The sequence below is a fragment of the Anomaloglossus baeobatrachus genome, chromosome 6 (assembly GCF_048569485.1).
Source record: "Anomaloglossus baeobatrachus isolate aAnoBae1 chromosome 6, aAnoBae1.hap1, whole genome shotgun sequence".
Lineage (NCBI taxonomy): Eukaryota > Metazoa > Chordata > Amphibia > Anura > Aromobatidae > Anomaloglossus > Anomaloglossus baeobatrachus.
Genome location: NC_134358.1, coordinates 13,963,093 through 13,974,000, shown reverse-complemented (window position 1 = coordinate 13,974,000; position 10,908 = coordinate 13,963,093). Strand labels below are relative to the sequence as shown.

General features: G+C 53.9%; 1 protein-coding gene across 2 annotated transcripts in view; it reads left to right on the top strand.

The window, feature by feature from the left end:
• The first annotated feature begins 1,394 nt into the window (after positions 1-1,394).
• Positions 1,395-10,908, top strand: part of MROH1 (maestro heat like repeat family member 1) — a 103,249-nt gene continuing 93,735 nt past the window's right edge. For both annotated transcript variants that reach the window (XM_075352781.1, XM_075352779.1), the window contains exons 1-2: positions 1,395-1,534; positions 1,863-1,994. In XM_075352781.1, coding sequence (XP_075208896.1) covers positions 1,406-1,534; positions 1,863-1,994 — 261 coding nt within the window. In that variant the 5' untranslated portion in view covers positions 1,395-1,405. The remainder of the gene's footprint in view (positions 1,535-1,862; positions 1,995-10,908) is intronic.

The following is a 10,908-nucleotide window of genomic DNA, read 5'->3' as shown; positions in this document are numbered from 1 at the left end:
CTGGTTAATACTCAGACCCCAGAGCTCATCAACACCAGGAGAACAGAGTAAATTTGCTTCAAAGAATATCAAAAAGTTTATTATCAAGTTATTACACATACAATATTACGTGAGATAAAACAGGCACGAGAGGAAAAGATGATATAAAAGGCAATAACACCTGGGGGCTGCACAACCATTACTAAGAAGAGATCCAAACTCTAACCACCAGGCAATATGTATCCATCAAAGCAAGAAAAAGAGCCCCAGTGGGCTCATTTATCAAAGGCACAGCCCAATTTTTGTTTGATGGTTACCCAGGCTCAAGTGGAGGGTAAACAAATAGGCAACAGGCAAGCAGTAGTTGTGCTAAAGGAACACATGCATCAGGCGTCCCCTATTAGGTAAATAGACCCATAAGGGTTCAGTGTACATACAATAAGCCGGGGCAAGCTGTATGCATGTGGACCCAGTCCACCAATACTGCTAACCTGTAAAAGCCAAGGAACGTGCAGACCGACCAAGGGTGACAGGGAGGGTGAGACCCCCAGTACAGACTCCAACGTACGTTTCACGATGGTAGTGTACCATCGTGAAACGTACGTTGGAGTCTGTACTGGGGGTCTCACCCTCCCTGTCACCCTTGGTCGGTCTGCACGTTCCTTGGCTTTTACAGGTTAGCAGTATTGGTGGACTGGGTCCACATGCATACAGCTTGCCCCGGCTTATTGTATGTACACTGAACCCTTATGGGTCTATTTACCTAATAGGGACGCCTGATGCATGTGTTCCTTTAGCACAACTACTGCTTGCCTGTTGCCTATTTGTTTACCCTCCACTTGAGCCTGGGTAACCATCAAACAAAAATTGGGCTGTGCCTTTGATAAATGAGCCCACTGGGGCTCTTTTTCTTGCTTTGATGGATACATATTGCCTGGTGGTTAGAGTTTGGATCTCTTCTTAGTAATGGTTGTGCAGCCCCCAGGTGTTATTGCCTTTTATATCATCTTTTCCTCTCGTGCCTGTTTTATCTCACGTAATATTGTATGTGTAATAACTTGATAATAAACTTTTTGATATTCTTTGAAGCAAATTTACTCTGTTCTCCTGGTGTTGATGTGCTCTAATGAGTAGCTCTGAAGTGGTGTGGTGATTGGTCTTGACCCACCCCATTTCAATTTTCTGTATGGATTCCTGTAATCTAATCAGACCCCAGAGCTGCAGTCACTATTGTGCTGTTACATCGAGTCTTATCCTCCAGTCACCTCCAGAGCTGCAGTCACTGTTCTGTATTTGCTGCTATGTTGTGGCTTTACGAGTGCAGTGGCATCTCTGCTATTGTTGGTGTCGGGCTCGTGTTTCTCCCGCGGTGTACATGGGAGGTACAAAATTCTATACACCCTTTCCAGGTCTGGCTGTGACCCTCATGGACGCCTCCACGGACAAGGATCCCGATGTACAAGAGCAGATCTACAGCTCACTATGCTTCATAGGAGAGACGGCGCCGGTGGAGGTGCTGGAGGCCTGTGATACCTACCTGCGGCAGCATGAAAAGGTGAGTACTGTGTATGGGGGGGTGCCGCCCTCAGGCCCCCTGCGCGTGCCGCCCCCCCCCCCCCCCCTCTTGTGGCCTCTGCGCATGCTGCCCCCCCCCTCTTGTGGCCTCTGCGCGTGCTGCCCCCCCCCCCTCTTGTGGCCTCTGCGCGTGCTCCCCCCCCCCCTCTTGTGGCCTCTGCGCGTGCTCCCCCCCCCCCTCTTGTGGCCTCTGCGCGTGCTGCCCCCCCCCCCTCTTGTGGCCTCTGCGCGTGCTGCCCCCCCCCCTCTTGTGGCCTCTGCGCGTGCTGCCCCCTCCTGTGGTCTCAGTGCATGGTCTTTCTCCTCAGCTCCTGCACGCTCATCGCACAATCATCCTGAGAGCAATGGAGACTGTGGTGAAGAACAGTCTGAACAACCTGAGCAAGGAGACGGCCAAACTCACCATCGTGCTGGCTTCCAGCGAGATGACCAAGTCTAAGGTGAGAGCAGGGTCTGTTATACACTGATGAGGAGCAAAATGTTCTGCACTTGTGACTTCCAAGCTCCAGATCTCACCGTCCTCTACAGCGCCGCGCGTGAGACCACCTTCATTTTAGCTTGCGGCTATTTATCATATGATCAGTTCTGCAGATTCTCGGCAGTCGCTGCATTGTTACTGTTTTGTTAGTATTTTGTAAATCCACCTTTGACTTTCACCTCTACCTGAAACCTTCTGCGCACCATCAGATTCCAGCATGTCTCCACCGATATCTGCTCCCAGGTCTCTTCTCCATGTTCCCAGTGTTGGTGTATACTGGTCAGGTCTCTTCTCCATGTTCCCAGTGTTGGTGTATACTGGTCAGGTCTCTTCTCCTCATTCCCAGTGTTGGTGTATACTGGTCAGGTCTCTTCTCCATGTTCCCAGTGTTGGTGTATACTGGTCAGGTCTCTTCTCCACGTTCCCAGTGTTGGTGTATACTGGTCAGGTCTCTTCTCCACGTTCCCAGTGTTGGTGTATACTGGTCAGGTCTCTTCTCCACGTTCCCAGTGTTGGTGTATACTGGTCAGGTCTCTTCTCCACGTTCCCAGTGTTGGTGTATACTGGTCAGGTCTCTTCTCCACGTTCCCAGTGTTGGTGTATACTGGTCAGGTCTCTTCTCCACGTTCCCAGTGTTGGTGTATACTGGTCAGGTCTCTTCTCCACGTTCCCAGTGTTGGTGTATGTGAGGTAAATCCGGAGATATGACGATAAATCATGATTTCTTCGGCGCTCTATTGGGAGACCCAGACGATTGGGTGTATAGCACTGCCTCCGGAGGCCACACAAAGCAATTACACTAAAAAGTGTAAGGCCCCTCCCCTTCTGGCTATACACCCCCAGTGGGATCACTGGCTCACCAGTTTTCTGCTTTGTGCGAAGGAGGTCAGACATCCACGCATAGCTCCACTGTTTGTAGTCAGCAGTAGCTGCTGGCTCTATCGGATGGAAGAAAAGAGGGCCCATATAGGGCCCCCAGCATGCTCCCTTCTCACCCGCGGTGGTGCTTGTAAGGTTGAGGTACCTATTGCTGGTACAGAGGCTGGAGCCCACATGCTGTTTTCCTTCCACATCCCCTGGAGGGCTCTGTGGAAGTGGGATCTTGCCGGCCCCCAAGCCCTGGGGCCGGGCTCCATCCACAGACCCATAGAACCTGCTGGATTGGGAGCGGGAGTGCCGTTCAGGGACAAGGCCCTGCAACTTTCAGGTACTCTGTGTCCCCGGCAGGCACGGACACTCTCAGGGCTTGCTGAGCGTTGTAGTGCGCCGGGGATAGTGGCGCTGTACGCTGGGGGTTAGGTCACTGCAGCTTTGCTGAGTGACGTTGTGTGTTGGGAACTACTGCGCCGACCGCTCCTGGAGCGGCGGCGCAGCTGCGACTTGTGGTGCGCCGGGGGCTTTGCGCCGACCGCGCTTTTACGGCGGCGGCGTTTCTAACTTTAGCCCCCGGCTTCTGCGGCCTAGCGCCGCTTCGTTCCCGCCCCCACCCTGTCAATCAGGGTAGGGGAGAGACGCTGCTCAATGGCAGCGCCGAGGGCTGGAGCTTTATTTACATGCTCCAGCCCTCTCACTAGGCACAGGGGGAAGCAGACTTCCCGCTCTTCGTCGGTGTACGCCCAGGGCCCGCCCCCCCTCTCCACAAGGACGCCGGCAGCCATTACACATGCGGTCTGGCTGGGGAAAGGCAGCAGGCTCTGGGAGACCCAGACTAGAGGGATTTCTGGCGACCACACACCGCTCCTAAGCGGGCGGTAAGCTGCACAGTAGTGCTGGCCCCACTAGTGCCTCAGTGATATATTAGTGTACTTTTTTCTTGGTACCATATATATATTTAGTTGCACTGTAAGGTCGCTTCTTGGCTGGACACCCTGTACTGCTCTGAGGAGGCAGCAACATGTCATCCGCAAAACGCAAGGCTGCCAAGGCACGGGCTGTGTGCACTGTTTGTACTGCATGTGGGGCTGATCTACCGGCAGGCTCCAATGATTCACATTGTATGCAATGTTCAGTCCCAGTGGCACTTCGTCAGCCAGAGCCTAATGTGGTGGTAGCCCAGGCAGAGACGCCTGTGAACCCTGCCCCGGTGACGGGGACAGACTTTGCAGTGTTTGCTGATAAAATGTCTGAGGCTATGACAAAAATCCTGGAGACCTTGCAGGCCAGGCCAGTTCCTCAGACCATGGACACTGCTGTGTCTATGCTCCCCGGTCCCCCTCAGTTGGAACTAATCCGTACTTCAAGGGGGTCTCAAGCATCACAAGCTGAAGTCTCTGACTCAGATGACAGTCCCAGGCAGCCTAAGCGAGCTCGCTGGGAAAGACCCTCCACGTCATCACACTGCTCAGGGTCTCAGCGAGAAGAGTCTCTCTGTGATGAGACTGAGGACGGTGATCAGGATTCTAATCCTGAGACCCCTCTCAATCTGGATGCCCCTGAGGGTGACGCCATGGTTAATGACCTTATATCGGCGATTAATACACTGTTGGATATTTCTCCCCCAGCTCCTTCAGCAGAGGAGGCAGCTGCACAGCAGGAGAAGTTCCATTTCCTGTATCCCAAGCGTAAATTAAGTGCTTTTTTGGACCACTCTGACTTCAGAGAATCAATCCAGAAGCACGACGCTCATCCAGACAAGCGTTTCTCTAAACGTTCTAAGGATACCCGTTATCCTTTTCCCTCTGAGGTGGCCAAACGCTGGACCCAGTGCCCAAAGGTGGATCCCCCAATTTCCAAGCTTGCGGCTAGATCCATAGTCGCAGTAGAGGATGGCGCTTCACTTAAAGATGCCAACGACAGACAGATGGACCTTTGGTTGAAATCTGTCTATGAAGCTATCGGCGCGTCGTTTGCTCCAGCATTCGCGGCCGTGTGGGCACTACAAGCTATTTCAGCTGGTTTAGCACAGGTGGATGCTATCATGCATCCAGCAGTGCCACAGGTGGCGTCCCTAACTTCGCAAATGTCTGCGTTTGCGACCTATGCTATCAATGCTGTCCTAGAATCTACGAGCCGTACCTCTATGGCGGCCGCCAATTCTGTGGTTTTGCGCAGAGCCTTGTGGTTAAAGGACTGGAAAGCAGATGCTGGTTCCAAAAAATGCTTAACCAGCTTGCCATTATCTAGAGACAGACTGTTTGGTGAGCCATTGGCTGAAATCATAAAACAGTCCAAGGGTAAGGACTCTTCCTTGCCACAGCCCAGAGCAAGTAAACCTCAACAGAAAAAGTGGCAGTCGAGGTTTCGGTCCTTTCGAGGCTCGGGCAAGCCCCAATTCTCCTCGTCCAAAGGGACTCAGAAAGGACAAGGGAGCTCAGATTCCTGGCGGGCTCACTCACGCCCCAGGAAAGCAAATGGAGGTACCGCTTCCAAGGCGGCTACCTCATGACTTTCGGCCTCCTCCCTCCGCATCCTCGGTCGGTGGCAGGCTCTCCCGCTTTTGCGACATTTGGCTGTCACAGGTCAAAGACCGGTGGGTAACAGACATTTTGTCTCGCGGGTACAGAATCGAGTTCAGTTCTCGGCCTCCACTTCGGTTCTTCAGAACCTCCCCACACCCCAACCGAGCAGATGCCCTGCTGCAGGCGGTGGACTCTCTAAGAGCAGAAGGAGTCGTGATCCCTGTCCCCCCTCTGGAACGGGGGCGAGGATTTTACTCCAATCTCTTTGTGGTTCCAAAAAAGGACGGCTCCTTCCGTCCTGTTCTGGACCTAAAACTGCTCAACAAGCATGTGAACGCCAGGCGGTTCCGGATGGAATCCCTCCGCTCCGTCATTGCCTCAATGTCCCAAGGAGATTTCCTAGCATCAATAGACATCAAAGATGCTTATCTCCACGTGCCGATTGCTACGGAGCACCAACGCTTTCTGCGCTTCGTGATAGGAGACGAACATCTTCAGTTCGTGGCTCTGCCATTTGGTCTGGCGACAGCCCCCCGGGTGTTCACCAAGATCATGGCAGCAGTGGTAGCAGTCTTGCACTCTCACGGACACTCTGTGATCCCTTACTTGGACGATCTACTGGTCAAGGCACCCTCTCAGGAGGCATGCCAACTCAGCCTGAATTTTGCACTGGAGACTCTCCAGGCGTTCGGGTGGATCATCAACTTCCCAAAGTCAAATCTGTCACCGACCCAATCACTAACGTATCTTGGCATGGAGTTTCATACTCTCTCAGCGATAGTGAAGCTTCCGCTGAGCAAACAGCGGTCACTACAGACAGGGGTGCAGGCTCTCCTTCAAAGTCAGTCGCACTCCTTAAGACGCCTCATGCACTTCCTCGGGAAGATGGTGGCGGCAATAGAGGCGGTTCCGTTTGCGCAGTTTCATCTGCGTCCACTTCAATGGGACATTCTCCGCCAATGGGACGGGAAGTCGACATCCCTGGACAGGAAAGTCTCTCTTTCCCAGACGGCCAAGGACTCTGCAGTGGTGGCTCCTTTCCACCTCATTATCACAGGGAAGATCCTTCCTACCACCGTCCTGGGCGGTGGTCACGACAGACGCGAGTCTGTCAGGGTGGGGAGCAGTGTTTCTCCACCACAGGGCTCAGGGTACGTGGACTCAGCAGGAGTCCAGCCTTCAGATCAATGTTCTGGAAATCAGAGCAGTGTTTCTTGCCCTACTAGCCTTCCAGCAGTGGCTGGAAGGGAAGCAGATCCGAATTCAGTCGGACAACTCCACAGCGGTGGCATACATCAATCACCAAGGAGGGACTCGCAGTCGGCAAGCCTTCCAGGAAGTCCGGCGCATTGATGTGGGTGGAAGCCACGGCCTCCACCATATCCGCAGTTCACATCCCCGGCGTAGAAAACTGGGAAGCAGACTTCCTCAGTCGCCAGGGCATGGACGCAGGGGAATGGTCCCTTCACCCGGACGTGTTTCAGGAAATCTGTCGCCGATGGGGAAGGCCGGACGTCGACCTAATGGCGTCCCGGCACAACAACAAGGTCCCAACCTTCATGGCACGATCTCGCGATCAAAGAGCTCTAGCAGCAGACGCCCTAGTGCAAGATTGGTCGCAGTTCCGGCTCCCTTATGTGTTTCCACCTCTGGCACTCTTGCCCAGAGTGCTACGCAAGATCAGATCCGACTGCAGCCGCGTCATACTCGTCGCTCCAGACTGGCCGAGGAGGGCGTGGTATCCGGATCTGTGGCATCTCACGGTCGGCCAACCGTGGGCACTACCAGACCGACCAGACTTACTGTCCCAAGGGCCGTTTTTCCATCGGAATTCTGCGGCCCTCAACCTGACTGTGTGGCCATTGAGTCCTGGATCCTAGCGTCTTCAGGCTTATCCCAAGGGGTCGTTGACACCATGAGACAGGCTAGAAAGCCCACGTCTGCTAAGATCTACCACAGAACGTGGAGGATATTCTTATCCTGGTGCTCTGCTCAGGGAGTGTCTCCCTGGCCATTTGCATTACCTACCCTTCTTTCTTTCCTCCAATCTGGGTTAGAAAAAGGTTTGTCGCTCGGCTCCCTTAAAGGGCAAGTCTCGGCGCTATCCGTCTTTTTTCAGAAGCGTCTAGCACGACTTTCTAAGGTGCGCACGTTCCTACAGGGGGTTTGCCATATAGTTCCCCCGTACAAGCGGCCGTTAGATCCATGGGATCTGAACAGGGTACTAGTTGCCCTCCAGAAGCCGCCCTTCGAGCCTCTGAGGGAGGTTTCACTTTCTAGACTATCACAGAAAGTGGCTTTTCTGGTAGCGATCACATCTCTTCGGAGAGTGTCTGAGCTAGCAGCGTTGTCTTCCAAGGCTCCCTTCCTGGTCTTCCACCAGGACAAGGTAGTGCTGCGCCCCATTCAGGAGTTTCTCCCGAAGGTGGTATCCTCTTTTCATCTTAATCAGGATATCTCTTTGCCTTCGTTTTGTCCTCATGCAGTTCATCGGTATGAGAAGGATCTACATTTGTTGGATCTGGTGAGAGCACTCAGAATCTACATTTCCCGCACAGCGCCCCTGCGCCGTTCGGATGCACTCTTTGTCCTTGTCGCTGGTCAGCGCAAAGGGTCGCAGGCTTCTAAGGCCACCCTGGCTCGATGGATCAAAGAACCAATTCTTGAAGCCTACCGTTCTGCGGGGCTTCAGGTTCCATCAGGGCTGAAGGCCCATTCTACCAGAGCCGTGGGTGCGTCCTGGGCATTGCGACACCAGGCTACGGCTCAACAGGTGTGCCAGGCAGCTACCTGGTCGAGTCTGCACACTTTCACCAAACATTATCAGGTGCATACCTATGCTTCGGCGGATGCCAGCCTAGGTAGAAGAGTCCTGCAGGCGGCAGTTGCCTCCCCGTAGGGGAGGGCTGTCTTGCAGCTCTAACATGAGGTATTTCTTCAGCGCTCTATTGGGAGACCCAGACGATTGGGGTATAGCTACTGCCCTCCGGAGGCCACACAAAGCACTACACTAAAAAGTGCAAGGCCCCTCCCCTTCTGGCTATACCCCCCCGTGGTATCACGGGTTCTCCAGTTTTCAAGCTTTGTGCGAAGGAGGTCAGACATCCACGCATGGCTCCACAGATTTTAGTCAGCAGTAGCTGCTGACTATTTCGGATGGAAGAAAAGAGGGCCCATATAGGGCCCCCAGCATGCTCCCTTCTCACCCGTGGATGGTGTTGTAAGGTTGAGGTACCTATTGCTGGTACAGGGGCTGGAGCCCCACATGCTGTTTTCCTTCCACATCCCCTTGTAGGGCTCTGTGGAAGTGGGATCCTGCCGGCCTCTAAGCTCTGACGCCGGGCTCCATCCACAGACCCATTGCACCTGATGGATATGGAGCAGGAGTACAATCAGGGACAAGGCCCTGCATCATACAGGTACTCTGTGTCCCCGGCAGGCACAGACACACTCCGGGCTGGCTGGGTGTTGTAGTGCGCCGGGGACCGTAACGATTGAGTTGGTGTTCCTGCAGTTTACTGGGGGACTTTTGTGTTGTGGGAACGCAGCGCCGACCCCCACTGGACCGGCGGCGCTGCTGTGACTTGTAGTGCGCCGGGGACACGCCGACCGCGCTTTTACGGCGGCGGCGTTTATAAATCCAGTCCCCGGCTTTTGCGGCCTAGCTCCGCTTCGCTCCCGCCCCCACCCTGTCAATCAGGGTAGGGGAGAGACGCTGTTTCGCAGCAGCGACGAGGGCTGGAGCCTGATTTACATGCTCCAGCCCTCTCACTAGGCACAGAGGGAAGCAGGCTTCCCGCTCTTAGCCAGGAACGCCCAGGGCCCGCCCCCCCTCCTCTCCCAGGACGCCGGCAGCCATTACATGCAGTCTGGCTGGAGGAAGGACGCAAGGCTCTGGGAGACCTGGACTAGGGGGCTTTTGGCGACCACACACCCGCTCTTAAGCGGGCGGTAAGCGGCATTTCAGCTGGCCCCTCTAGTGCCTCAGTGTGTATTGGTGTACTGTGTCACCAGATATATATTTATTTATTTCTTGCACTGTGAGGTCGCTTCCTGGCTGGATACCCAGATCGCTCTGAGGAAGCAGCAACATGTCATCCACAAAACGCAAGGCTGCCAAGGCTAGGGCTGTGTACACTGCGTGTGCTGCATGTGGGGCTGCTCTACCAGCAGGTTCCAAAGACCCCCATTGTGTGCAATGCTCAGATCCGGTGCTGCTTCGCCAGCCGGAGTCCGGAGGGGTAGTGACCCAGGCTGAGACGCTTGTAAGTCCTGCCCCGGTGTCAGGGACAGACTTTGCAGTTTTTGCTGATGGAATGTCTGTGACTATGGCAAAAATCCTTGAAACTTTGCAATCCATGACTGGGGCTCAGTCTATGGACACGGCGAGGTCTCTGTCCTCTAATCCCCCTCAGTTGGAATTAATCCAGACTGCAAGGGGGTCCCCGGCTTCCCAGGCTGAGTATTATGACTCAGATGATAGCCCCAGCCACCCTAAGCAAGCTCGCTGGGAAAGACCCTCAACGTCATCACACTGCTCAGGGTCTCAGCGCAATCAGTCGCCCTGTGATGCGTCTGAAGAGAGTGATCAGGAGTCTTATCCTGGAACCCCTCTCAATCTGGATACCCCGGATGGGGACGCCATGGTAAACGAGCTTATCTCAGCCATCAATAGACTGTTGGATATTTCTCCCCCAGCTCCTTCTGCAGAGGAGGCAGCTGCAGAGCAGGAGAAGTTTCGTTTCCTCTATCCCAAGCGTAAATTGAGTGCTTTCTTGGATCACTCTGACTTCAGAGAGTCAATCCATAAACACGACGCTCATCCAGAAAGGCGTTTCTCTAAACGTTCTAAGGATACACGTTTTCCTTTCCCCCCTGATGTGGTCAAGCGCTGGACCCAGTGTCCAAAAGTAGACCCCCCGATTTCCAAACTTGCAGCTAGATCCATAGTTGCAGTGGAGGATGGCGCTTCACTTAAGGATGCCAATGACAGACAGATGGACCTTTGGTTAAAATCTGTCTATGAAGCTATCGGCGCGTCGTTTGCTCCAGCATTCGCAGCCGTATGGGCACTCCAAGCTATTTCAGCTGGTTTGGCAAAAGTGGATGCTATCATACATCCAGCGGTGCCGCAAGTGGCGTCCCTTACCTCGCAGATGTCTGCGTTTGCGTCTTACGCTATCAATGCGGTCCTAGAATCTACCAGCCGCACCTCAATGGCGTCCGCCAATTCGGTAGTTTTGCGCAGAGCCTTGTGGTTAAAGGACTGGAAAGCAGATGCTGGTTCCAAGAAATGTTTAACCAGCTTGCCTTTATCTAGAGATAGACTGTTTGGCGAGCCATTGGCTGACATCATTAAACAGTCCAAGGGTAAAGACTCTTCCTTACCCCAGCCCGGATCAAGCAAACCTCAGCAGAAAAAATGGCAGCAGAGGTTTCAGTCCTTTCGAGGTTCGGGCAAGACACAATTCTCCTCGT